The 13,285-nt window shown below is 47.0% G+C and overlaps 1 protein-coding gene across 11 annotated transcripts in view; it reads right to left on the reverse strand.

Annotated features, from left to right (window-relative positions):
• NTRK3 (neurotrophic receptor tyrosine kinase 3) overlaps positions 1-13,285 on the reverse strand; it is a 207,439-nt gene that overhangs the window by 135,698 nt on the left and 58,456 nt on the right. For 10 of the 11 annotated variants that reach the window (XM_083849720.1, XM_083849728.1, XM_083849723.1 and 7 more), the window contains 3 exons: positions 9,881-9,904; positions 9,100-9,170; positions 7,267-7,369 (listed from right to left, as the gene is read on the reverse strand). The exons of the other annotated variant lie outside the window; for it this stretch is intronic. In XM_083849720.1, coding sequence (XP_083705846.1) covers positions 7,267-7,369; positions 9,100-9,170; positions 9,881-9,904 — 198 coding nt within the window. The remainder of the gene's footprint in view (positions 1-7,266; positions 7,370-9,099; positions 9,171-9,880; positions 9,905-13,285) is intronic. 11 annotated transcript variants of the gene reach the window in all.

The raw sequence follows: 13,285 nt of genomic DNA on the forward strand, positions 1-13,285 counted from the left end.
GGTGCAGAGGTGCCAAGGGGCTCCCAAGCAGAAGCACGGTTGCAAGAAGTGGTAGAAATCAGCCCAGAGGGATGGATCTCCGCAGCACATCTCAGCCCAAGGACAGCAGCAGCTTCACCTGCCTCCCAAGCGCTGGCTCCACTTAGCGTAATGATTATTAAGCCCTGTCAGCAGATATGAAACCAATGGATGCCGCTCCACAGGCAGGCGCTTAGAAAGCCGCCGAGACGCCCCTGCTTACAGGTTTTCGTTATCCATCTGGAAAATTGCAGATGTCACAAGAGCTTTTAGAGCATCAAGATGAAATCGTCTTGTCAGCAGCAAAAAGGGGCCGGTTCCCTCGCGCCGATCCCAGCAGCTGCCTCAGCGCCACAGGCTTTCGCTGGTGCTGCAGCAGGACGCCGATCCTGCTGGTGCCACCGAGCTGCCAGCCCCCAAAATCTCAGATTATGGGAGACCAGGGTGAAGGAAAACAGTATTTTTCCCCTCGTACTTATTCAAAGCCTCTTTTCTGCTAATCGCATGAGGCTGGGAGAAACTTGCAGCTTGCTGGGGACGAAGCATGCAGAGATGGTGATGCAGGGGCCTGGCACCAGCTCCAGTAGGTGGTTCAGGTCGAACGAGAAGCAAGGCAAAGAGCTTTTAATCCAAAATCCGTGTAGATCCATCCGTTCTCTCTGCCACGATTGTATGGTTTTGTCAACTTCTGTGGGTTTGGAAGCCACTGCACTGCTTTGGCTCAGGTGGCTTCGAAGGCAGGTGTTGCAAGCCCACCTTGCCAAAAGCTGCTCCTCTCAACGGGACTCTGGTCAAAAGTTGCTTTTTTCCTTTTCCACGGGAAAACCTCTCGCTGGTCACAAGGTGAGGTCTTTCGGCAGGATCAGGAGGCACCCAGCAAAGCCACAAATCCACCCCAGCACCAGCACGTATAGGATGCTGGGTTGCAGAGTAACAGGCCAGATGAACCAGGGCCTTCAAGCATGGCTGGTGACTCCTGCACGCGCTGGACAAAGCAAAGAAAATGAAGAAAAACTTTTCTGTAGCTAGTGGGAGCCAACAGATAGGGGCAGCAATGGAGCCATGAGACACAGAAGATGACCATGATGAACACCAAATGACCACCACGATGAACACCAGCTCCAGGCTCTTCTCACGCCTCAGGTCTGGGATCAGAGGGGAAATCCTGCAACTGCTGCCGTCCTGAGCACGGAGCAGAGCACTCTGAAGGCTGATGATCCACCACGGGGCTCCAGGGCCAGCAGCATCTGGGCACGGAGCAAGGAAAGGTGCCCACGAAAGGTCAGGGAAAAGAGCTTGTGGGAACTTAAGAAGGAGGCTCAGGGCTTCCTGGGTCACAGAAAACTGCTGAGCTGATATTTTTTTTTAAAACTGCTTTTAGTAGCTGCCTGAAATAGGTATTTTGGTTTTGTAAAAGTAACTCAAATAGATGCTAGCTGATGGCTGGTCAGCACGCTTTACAATTCCTTTATAAATAGGTTATTAATGCTTCTGGGAGTGGGAATAAGTCTTACTTCTAGATCTAAATAATTGCTGACCTTCTAATTTCTGCTGCAGGTTTTTTGGTGCACCTCCCCAGCCTCCAACAAGAGTGGTTCCCTGCTCCTGCAGGCAGCACCAGCCCATCTTCCAAAGCCTCCACCAGAATAACAAAACCTGGGAAACGGGCTGTGAGCACTGACTGCGGGCAGGAGAGCCTTGGTGGAGATGAGACGCAGGAGCCTTGTCACAGCCCCCTGGGGAGGTGGCATCTCTCCAAGGTTTGTCGAGGAGCCTGGGGCCACGACGCCACAGCCTCACTGGTTATGGGCAGCAAGCTGAGCAGAGACCAAGGCACCCACCGGCTGGGAGAGCTTCACGCTTTATCACCTTGAAGCCACCAAATAAATAAATAAATAGCACGGCTTGCACTTCAGCAGAGAATAAACAGGCATTTATAGAAAGGAGCCCCAGTGAAACCACATGCCCTTTCAATCCACTTCCCAGGCAAATAAAACCAAGCAATATTGAGTGCAAGAAGTACATCAAGGGGCTTTTAAAACAAATAGGAGAGATACCAACAAGGAAAGGCCCCGATCTCAGACAAGGCCATGCGGTTGCTCTGCCTGCACACTTCAGGGGGGTGGTGAGGAGCTCTGGTTGCACAACCAGGGTCACAGAAAGCAACAGCAGTCGGTTCCAATTTCCAGTTCGTCTGCACGGCTCACCATGGATCCTTGAGCTACCATGGTTAGATGTGACTTTTAATGTATGGCTGCTTCTCTCCCAGTTCTGTGCTGGCACTACTTTGTTCTTCCTTCCTCCTCCTGCTACATGACAGGAGGATGCTCTCCCAGGAGGTTGAAACAAAAGGGCCCCGATCACAGACTTCCAAGCACCTAACGCTTAAAGTTGAGCCTCTTTGAGCTGCACAGCATTTTTTTCATTTCTATACACCTGCAAACCAATAATCAGGGAAAAAGAACTAGTGCATGATTATTGCCGGACTCGGCCAAGGCAATGCAGGTCAGCATTAAGCCTCATCTGAAAGGTAGGTCATGTCTCTTGTATATATTTTTTCCTCCCTCTTCAAAGCTGCAGCGATAATTGCATGCCGAAGGAGGAAAGCAAAAAAATAGAAACAAAAAAACAAATCAACAAAAGCAAAAAGCCAAGCATCCGATATATCTTTGCAGGAGCAGGTCCTCTTGAATCAGAACCCTGGAATTGTTCTGCAATCGACTCAGCGGACAGTTACCATCTGTTTATGGAAAAAAATGTTAATAACCCCCAATCATAATCAAATAGGCAACCACTTTACTTTAAGTACCTATTAACTAATGCTAAATTACAATGGAACAGCTCTGCAAGTACTTCTGACATCCACATGCACATCAGCAGTGCCAGCACTTTGATCAGGGCTATTAGAACAGATACCGAGCGAACTGATAGCGATGCGATTCCTGAAACATCACACCAAGTGTGGGCAGTGTTTATTTACTGGTCTTTCTTTTCTCCCCCTACTTCCTTGGTTTTTTTAGAAAGAAAATACATATTTGCTTTTGCACAGATGTACACACCGCACAACCACATCAGACCCCATGAAAGCCACTTCCCATGTGATTTGTTTTTCTGTCCCAGGATATGTATCTATATGGATTCTCTGGTGCCCAGGAAGGCTCGAGGTATTTCCATCAGTGGGGCATCACCCAAGTGGTCATTCTTTATTCAGCTCCCTATTTCCACGGTGTCTGTAAAAATTAGATCTCTAAGTCCTTCCCCCCTCTTCTCTGGGTGGAAGGGGCCAGCAGACCCAAAAACTGCTGCAGACAGAGAGGAAAAAGTAGAAGAGCTGCACGCACACTTGCACGCGCAGACACAGTGTGAACACACCTTATTTCTTCAGGAAATCAGATTAAAAAGCAATAGATTCTTTGCTAGCTACAACAACTCTGAGCCATTTGCTAGCACCGCCTCCACCAAGGAGGAAACCTCATTTAGGAAATATAAGTAGTTTTTAATCACAGAGCCTGGAAAACAGTTCATCTCAGCAAAACAAGTACTCTTGTCTCTGGATTTTTTTCTAGCTTCTTTCTCTCCATCTCTCTGCAAACACTTTTTTTTTTTTTTAAAAAAAAAAAAAAGGGTTTTCAGCACCAGGAATACATCACACAAATATGCATGAGCACACTCTCTTTATCCCTAGATACTTGCAAATGTAACAGGAAATAGGCAAAAGCAGCGTATATTTTAGTCCATCAACCTAAGCATTTATATGGCCTCCATCACTGTGCCATCCGAACATTTTGTTAGTCCCAGGACTTCTTGGTGCTGTTGTTATTGTTTTATGAAATTTCATTTTTGTTAGTCCCAGGACTTGTGTGTGGCTTTTTTTAAAGTATTATGAAATTTCATTTCCTGTCATCTGCTGGGATTCTATTTCAATGGGAAGACTTGGGTTTATGAGGCTCCCGCTTACAAGGCTGACCCCAAAAGGTGAGGTGTAAAACCTTCCAGTGGGAGCTCCGGACACGGAGATGGAGAAACAATGAGCGAGTGCAGGATGTTGCTGGGCTCCTGCCCCCCAACTCTTTCACAAGAGGAGCTCTGTGTGCCCCTCTCCTGCCACCTCCAGCACCCCACCTCCAGTGGTCCCACAGCCCCCTTGCCTACAGGAGCCGCTTCACCCATCCGTACCCCTGGGATGTAGGTAGGGGGCTCCAAGGATGTGCAACCCACCAGAAGGGGATGAGTGTGGGCACACCATCCTCTCCCTGTCCTCCTCCAGCACACGTGCCCTGGAATGGTGATCTCCTTTTTCTACCTGGCAGACCAGCCCAGGGATGCTCGCCAACCTAATAGGGTCTCCAGCCCCATCAGCCCAAGCACACCTCTCTCACCAGGCAATAAACCATCTGCTGAACATTCGGCGATGCAGAAGGAAAAAGATGTGCTCAGAGAGGCTCGTGAGGTACTTTGGGTAACGTGTCCAACACGAGCACAAGATGTTCTGCGTCCCTGACAAAAACAACAGGGAAAAACCTGCTCCTGCAGGCCTGCCAAGCTGGGATTTCAACAACAAGTGGCAACGTATCAGCTGGCTGGGAACAGCTCCTGATTCAGGGAGTGATGCACTTTCCCACAGAGACTCGAGGTTTGGTGTTTTCTGTTTTTTTTTTTCTCTTAATCAACGATAACATGTTGGATGCCACACATGATGGCTCCTGCCCAGGAATTAATGGGTAATGAGTGACCCAGAGGAAAATGCCAACTAAGAGAGACTTAGAGGCGTTTGCTGACTGCAATGTATCCAGTACGAGGTGTCACAATAAGGTAGAACCTGTACACAAGACCATGGGACGAGAGCTCAGGACCACTCGGTAAAGTCATCTGATGGTTTGACAGGATCACGGAAAGGTTTGGGTGGGAAGGGACCTTAAAGACCATCCAGTTCCAAACCCCTGCCATGGAAAGGAAAAAGCAAGGTTCTGGGCTCATGGACCGGTTGATCAGCGAGGAAAGAAAGTTTAAAAATTACATTTTTTAGAAATTACATTTAGGAAAAATCAGAAGGGACCATGACAATTGTTGAGGGGGCGAGAACTCAATCGGCTGCCAGGGCAGGCCACAGCCAGGGTACTGCCAAGCATCTCAGCCACCACAAGGCAATGGAAGAGTGGCATACATGTTGTGGATGAAATGCTGAGGTTTACTCACGAGTTTGTTGCAAGGGAGGAAGATTCAGGCTAGAGATGTAAAGCCTTGTTGCATAGCAGTTGACATTGGCCCCATAGCAAAAGAAAAAGGCAGAAACGACACTAGAAAAAAAGCAGGAGGATCAGAGGAGGTAAAGCCATCTGTGAGGAAGACTGCTCACAGGCCAGGAGGATCTGCAGCCTCCAACAGGGAGCAGAGCTTAGGTGGTATGATTAGGCTGCATTTGCTTAGAGAGACAGAGATAACAAATTAAACGTATCTTTAAAACCACAGAGATATCTCTGTAATGAGTCGCAGGTGCCATAGGCACTGGCAACGTCATCAATAAAACTTTTAGGAACTCTGCAGAGCTGTGCTTTCATATCAGAGATGAGGAAATGCAGCATAATGAAGAGGAAAAGAGGCTTTTCTGGTTACATGTGTTTTTTTTTCCTCACAAGGACTGCAACACATGGGTCCATCGCAGCACACCTCTGGTTTCTGGGAATGCAGCATACCCACTAACACGCATAGCCAAGCAGCTCTGAACAAGTACCACATCTGTTCACCGAGACCGGTTATTCGCATCGTGTTCGCTCCTCTCTGATTCTTCCATTCGGGTCAGAAGTTACTTTTCCTTTTTATATTTGTATCTCTAAGCCCCATCAGTGGCAAATGCCCAAACGCTTTAGAAGCGTTCTGACGAATCCCACCAGAAGGCACATAACATCATCTCAGTTCTACAGATGGGGAATTAGAGCAGAGGCAGAGGTTAAGACAGCTAATTGACTACGGACACTGAGTCAGTCAGCAGAAGAGCTGGGAATTGATCCCAGGAACCATGCCTTCCATTCCTTTACTCCACCCACCAGTCAGTACACCCTACCAGATGGTTCCTATCATTGGACATATGGACTAAATATTGCTAAGTTGGTGTAGAAGATTTGCTATTTAATTAAAGTCCTGTCTTCCATCTCCATAGGATGCATAGGGGAAACTCCAGCCAGAATCCCATCTGGACCCACTCAGGATACAACTCCTTAAAGCAAACAAAGCTCTAGGCAGGCGCAAGAAACATTTCCAAACCTGTCAACCTGCCCTACAACGCAGACACCAGCAAGGCCAGGCAGCAGGCTGCGACTCGGGAGCCTTGGCAGCAGCTCGTGTTTGCCAGAGCCTGGCTTCAAAACAGCCCCTGCGTGAGCCACCGGCTGGGCTGGGAGGGCTCTGTCATGTGAAGGCTCGTCCTCCTGCCTCCAGCGGGCACCACCAACGCTCCCACCTGGAGGCAGCGGGACAGTCACAGAAATCAGATGGTAGCCAGTCATCGGCTTCCTTCTGCCACTAGCTCTAGCACAGCGCAGCACAACGACGTGGATGCTGGAGGAGCGAGAGGCCAGCTCCGCACAGCAAGCAGCAGAGTCACTTGAAAAAACTCCTAAGCGGTTATTTTTTAAGCAGAGAAGGAAAGTTTCCAACAGAGAGACAACAGAAAGACCTTCTACATCACTGAAAGGCAGGCCAGCGTTTGTTTTCCTGACACGGACCTTACAAATTTATAGCAGCACCTTGGTCCCCACTCACAATCAGGCAGAGAATTGATGCACCTGTTTTTTCCAGAAGAGACCGAAATAATTTCACATCCTCCTGTTCCCCCTCCACACCCTGCCCTCTGTGCCCAGTGCAACCGGAGGGAAAACCCTTACATCAGGGCCACAGAAAGAGATTTCATCCAAGCACATCCTCCTGTGAGAGCAACTCCGTTAGCAGGTGGCTGCAGGGAGCAGCCAACGTTCTTCTGGACAGCCCATGGGTTCTTTTACAAAGAAAACATGCTGCCCAACATCAATACACGTGCATACAGGTGAGAACCACCAGCCCACACATCTCCACCGCTCTCTTCACAACAGAAGAAGAGGGCTGGACAACATCCTCTGGGCAATATCCTCTTCAGAAGGCTTTGCACCAATATCGACAACATAGGAATAAAGCCACAACACCTTTCCATGGGCGCTATAAGGACCTGGCAATCCTGGAAGGTGCCTCCTGCTAGAGGAAAGAGACTGCACGTACCTTTCATCCCGAACTTGGACCGCCGGCCATACTTGTTGATCATAATAAAGAGGACCACCAAGAGGACACAAGCAAAAGCTGCCAGCCCAACCGCTATGGAAACCTGGAAGGAAAAACCTGGAGTCAAGGCAGTGGAACTGGGGAGAGTAGACTGGAAATAGAGGCACCTCCCTGCCTTTCTGTAGGCTCACACCACCTGCTGCAGCCCCATGGGCATCAGCTGTGGAGGAAAATACAGCAAAAACAGAGCGCCCTGATACAGACTGGAAGCGTCATGGGCTGCTTGGGATCCCTTTGTCAGCAGTGCTGGGCTGGCACCAGTTCTCCCAAGCCTCTCACCCCAGGTACCTGCAGGAAGGAGGACCTCTGCTCCAATGCCTGGCCTCTCCCCCCCTCACCACACATCAAGAGCTGTCATTTGCAGTGTCACTATCGTGCCTTGATGTCACAGTGCTAAAGCTATACTAACCTCAGCTTGGAATATGCAGGAGCAGCAGAATATGCTTTAGAAAGGGCAATTCTCTCCATCCAACCATCCCTCAGGTCAAAAAACAGGGTGGGGGGGGGGAACATAACCACAAAACAGAAGTAAACAAGTAGAACTTTTTCCCCTCCCAAAAAAAAAAACACATTTTTTTCCCTAAAGCCTCCAATGGTTCCCTATTTATTCTAATTTTTAGTGGTAAATATTTATGCTATAGCAGTGTCCAAAGTCCTTCACTAGAACCGTGGTTCCAGTGTGTCAGTGAACAAGCAGAGAAAAGAAAACCTCCCTGCCCTACAGGGTTTACCAACTCAGGCTTATTTTAATATTTATGAATATTTATTGCTTCAAGTCTTTGCTCGAGATGCTTTCATTACATTGATGTAAACAACAATTTCTTTGGCATTTGTCCAATTGTTCTCCTGTACTGTGTCTTGTGTTGCATTCAAACTTCACTTCATTTCACAAAACTGTCTACTCTAATAGAAAATATATCATTTAACCAAAAAAGTTATTTTATTGTGCAACATTTTTCCCTGCCCTTGATACATCAGCTATGATATTTTTAAATTTTTCATTTTACCACACATTATTTTCATCCCACCCTGCTTTATATTTAATAATCAGCGCACATTATTACCCTGATCCCACTGTTCAAAGCTTCCACTTCAGCTATAGGAGAGTTTCAGTTGGATGAGGACCGAAACCAAGCGGAATTGTGTTTCGCTCATTCTGTTAACACTTGGTGGATTTCAATATCTTAAAACTTTCATATAGCTAGAGCAATTATATAATGCGTTATTTTTTTTTCCAAAACTTGTACACTTCTTTTTTCTCTACCTGGATTCTGTAAAAGAAAGACAATGGTGAGATCTGATAAGCCATGGGTTTTCTTTCCTTTTTATTTTTGGCATACCCTACAGAGCAGGAGAGAGGGCAAACTGGCATTGACAAATTTAAACCCGGCTAAATCTGAGTCCCTCACAGGGCTAGACTTAACAGTTTGATAATAGTATGAAACACACGGCCGGCTGTTTGTTTGTTCTCTGGGTGCTACTTTCTCAGAGCAAGAATTTCTGACCTGCCAGCAGCAGCTTCACAGGATGCCTGATTTTCAAAGAGCTGCCTGGTTCCATACTGCAGACCCAAGAGGCTCACATGGTTCACATCAGAACTTTGCTTGCCCGACACAAGCCATAAAATCCTTCTGATTGTTGGCTGTCTTGAATCACAAAAGAAGAGATCTTGCCTTGCAAACACCTCAGAACAGCAGAGGTCTGTAAATACTGAGCCGTCATTAAGGAGAAATACGTGCAGAACAGTTCTGGTGAGAAGAGGACAGGACTCACCCCAAAAGTGTCCTCCTCTGGTTTGTGGGTCACAGTGATGGGTGGGGTGGGACTCACTTCGTAATCACCAACTGAAACCAAGACACCAAAGAGAGGATTCAGTGCGACTCCCACAGACCTCCCAAGGCACCTGCACGCCCCCAAAGGTGGTGCCTGACCTACAGAGGGCCAGTTCACTCCTGACAGAGGCTGTGACATTTTATTTTACCAAGATCTACCATCAGAGTGACCTCCCTATGCAATTTGGTAGAGAAGACCAGGACAATGCGGATGACACTCCAACCTTACAACCTACAACCAAGAAACTTTTGGGTTCCTGGTCTGCTAAGGTGGGTGGCCTCCCACTGAGCTATCTCCTAGAAATGTACTGGGTTAAGTAGGGCTAAAATATGTTAACTCCAGCAGAATTTGGTCCAAAGAAACAGTTACTTGTATGGGTTTGGGAGGGGGAGAAAAAAAGGAAAAAATCTGGGGAGAAAACACTATGAAAATTCAGTCCCCCTTCTCATCCCTCTCCATATTACAGAGCACGCCGTACATGGGCTATGGTACACAAGGTCCTTCTACAGGACCTCACTCAAGGGATTTGAGCATCTCCAGGGCTTTAGAGACACCCCAAATGATCAAAACCTCCCCAGTAATCTTGCTCATGTGTGGGGAAGCCAGGGCTTTGTGTGACCTCAGCCTCAGCTTGCTTTTGACTCGCTGATTTTTCACAGAACCACAAGGGGAAAGAAAATTAAAAACTCCCACAATATTCAAAGTGCAGGGAGACACTTACTTGAGACAAAGTTGTCCGTGCTCTCTGTGGAAAGGACAAAGAGAGAAGCAACACAATTAGCAGCACAGCAAAGGGAGAGCAGCCTCATTCCCAGCCCCCTCAGACACACTCTACCCCCAAGAGCCCAGGAAACTAAAAACATTTCATATTTTGTCCTCTTGGGCAACTGTAACTGGAAATTGCAGCAGACATGTCAGCAGGACATGCCAGGGGTCAGGACTGAGTACACGGGGGCCTTGGTCTGAGATGGGAGCAGAAGGATGCTACAGCAATGCCAAAACGGAGAACGATCAGCAGCACATTGCATGGGACTTCTGCTAAATGGCTCAGCTTCCAGCAAGCGAGCAAAGCTCAGCAGACACCTGTGCTCAGCTGGATGGAGGTGAGGTAGAGGCAGATTTTGCCAGTCTTCACCCAGGGACAAAGTCCTACAGGGACAAGGACCAGCTCCCAGGGAGAACAGCCCAGCTCAGGGCAGGGGTTTACAGGAGACCTTTTCTGGGCTCCCTCAAAAGCCTACTGAATCACTGGTGGAAGCTAATAATGTCTGTACTGGATATGTGTGGAGGCAGTGTCTGTCCTAGAGCTGCCTATTCCCCAAGACAGACACGCCAGCCCCTTGTGTCAGCCACTTGACTGCTCCAGACTATTCAGTAAAGCCCCTTCAGCTCCGAAGACGGCCGAGGGCTCTGATGATGAGGTCTAAAGCTCTCAGTGACACTCAGTTTACATAACATGAGAACAACGTCAGCTCTCAATTCACTTGCCCATGTAAGAAATTGAGCCTGATATTAACTGGAGTTTACACAGCTTTGCTGGCAGAGGGCTCCTGGAAGGATGAGAAAATGCTCAGGCTGAAATACGGGTGAGGTTTGGAAGGGAAGCAGAAAGCAATCCCTAGGTGACAGACATGGCTTTCCAAAATAGGGGGAAAAGAACTGAAAAAAAATATTTTTGTGTCAAGTCAAGCAGAAACAACTTGTCTTGGCTTTTCCTAGCAAGAGAACTAATTAATTAGGAAGAAATACTTTATTTGGAGAATTCTTTTTTTTTTAATCTAACACAGACAGTCTAATCATAAAACATTCGCTGACTCTACATTTTCTTCTTTCCATTTTTCTTTGCTGGACTAAAACTCAGCAGAAACCCACAATAATTTTTTTCCCACTCAAACCTCCCTATTTTTTGAAGCATAAAACATAACCAAGAGATTTCAGTCAACTTGACTTCTGTGAAAAGTTCCCAAAGAACTCAACAGTCGTCAAGGGGGAGGTAGGCAGACCAACCTCTGTGGATTAAATAGGGAGATGGCAGCCTATGGTAGAGATGCCAATGACAACATGCAATGAGATTTTTACTGGAAATGGCACCAGTTTGCCCTGGGAGCTACTGTCCTTGCTCCAAGAGCCACAACATGGCAGAGAGACAGGTTATGAAATAACAGATATCTCCAATCCAGCTTGTAATAGCACATTTCTCTCCCAGCCCAGGCAGCGCAATCTGGCTTTGTACCAACTAGAGGTCGCACACCAGGGGGTTCTAAAAAACACTGTCACGGGTTCTTTCTCCATGCTGATAAGCCTTCCAGATCCTGCTTTCATTAAGATTAATAATTCCATCCTGGATAGTTTTAGCAAAACTTTTGCATGTGTGAATAGCTATAGGCAATAACCTTCCCGAATGAATCACAATAGGGAACCTTCAATTTGAGGCATTTTCTGGAGGAATCTACCTTCAAACGGGGAAATAAGCGTCAGCTGCATTGAGTGTTAATGTCAGCTTTGGCAGTGGATGGAGCAACGAACTTCAAGCAAAGTAAATTACAGCCTGGATTGTGCTGACAGGGTCTACCAGGGTGAGGAACAGCCTGGGACTTTGGATCAAAAGAAATAAGAGAAATGGGTCATTTCTTGCTGGAAGACGGTTCAGAGGCTGAAAGCACTCCACACCAACAAACACATACAAGGTGTGGGTGAAGATGCGCCAAGGGCAATGTTTTACTTATATTTCACAAAAAACAGATTCTCCCGGAGCCTCTGACACAAGAGTTGCTTCAAACATTAGTATGCCCTCCACATCACAGCATGGCTCAGATCCGTTTCCAAAATCAGCTCTCCAGAACAGCAGATCTGTACCCTTTTCTGGAGGTCCAGCACCTACTTAGAGCTGTCCCCATTTCACAGACGGGGAAATGGAGTCACAAAGGTGGGACCTGGCAGAGCTGACACTGCAAACCTGTGCCTCACCTCACCCACCTACAGTTCATAAGCTGCTCTTCCTTCCCGACAGCAGGAAACATAAATAGGTTGGATAGCCATACGGAGCATCATCCTTGAGGCCTGAATATAAATTTTCCACTCCCATTCATATCAGCTCATTTGTTCAATTGTCAGATCTTCAAGGCAGAGATTTGGGTTTGCATTTATGATATTTGACCTGCGGGAAAATTCTGTGTACATATATGGTGTGATATAAATAATAAATGAGACTACCATTGGTATTTTTCTATATTTAGCAAACGTCCTATTTTGTTGGATTTTCTTGGGCTGCAGGGGCCAATTTAGAGCTGCCACTTTCTCATGGCATCATTCCTGAAGGCAGCAGCACGCAGGGATCTTAACCCCATGATGGCCAGCGTGATGCTGCAAAGCCAGAGAGCAGACAAAAACCTTCCACGTTCCTACAGAGCAGACAAGTCACCACAAGGTCTCTGCTGCACCCCCAGAGCTGGATCTTCATGTCCTCAAATGCTTTTTTGCCGTTAAGCTGTAAGTCACTCGGGAGCGCACTGGGGCATTCCAAACAATTGGTTGAGAAATCCTAGCAAACTGATGCAAAGCAACTAATTGAGCTGTCGCCTTTTTTGTAGGCCTGTCAGCCTAGAATTGCTCGTGTCACATTTAGAAAGAAAACAATCCCGACACTGCTGCATCCAGCTACAATCATTTCTCAAACGCAAGCTAGAAGAAAAAAAAAATCTGCATCACTTTAGAGGGGTTTCCTTTCTTTAGCTTATAACAACAACCACACAGAAGAATACTCTCTCTCCAAACATTATCTTCTTAGGGGTCCCCAGAGCTGATCCAAAATCCAAAATAATTAACCAATCCTACACCCTTCTCCCACTTAAATCCCTAAAGATCTTAAATATATATATTGCAGAATATGTTACAAAACACAAGCATCTAAACAAGTTAGTCTCTCCCCTCTCAGTGCAATTTGGACTGACTTCCACCAAAGCTCCAGATCAAATTCTTCTTCTTGATACAAGCAAAAAAAAAAAAAAAGTGGGATTTCCTGCTATTAAACAGCACTGCGAGCTCAATTCCTACACCGATCCACATCAGGCCTCATTGACATGTGGCTGATGAGAACCAGGACTCCCAACATAACACCAGCTGGCAG

This window comes from Anser anser (assembly GCF_964211835.1).
Source record: "Anser anser genome assembly, chromosome: 10".
NCBI classification, from domain to species: Eukaryota; Metazoa; Chordata; class Aves; order Anseriformes; family Anatidae; genus Anser; species Anser anser.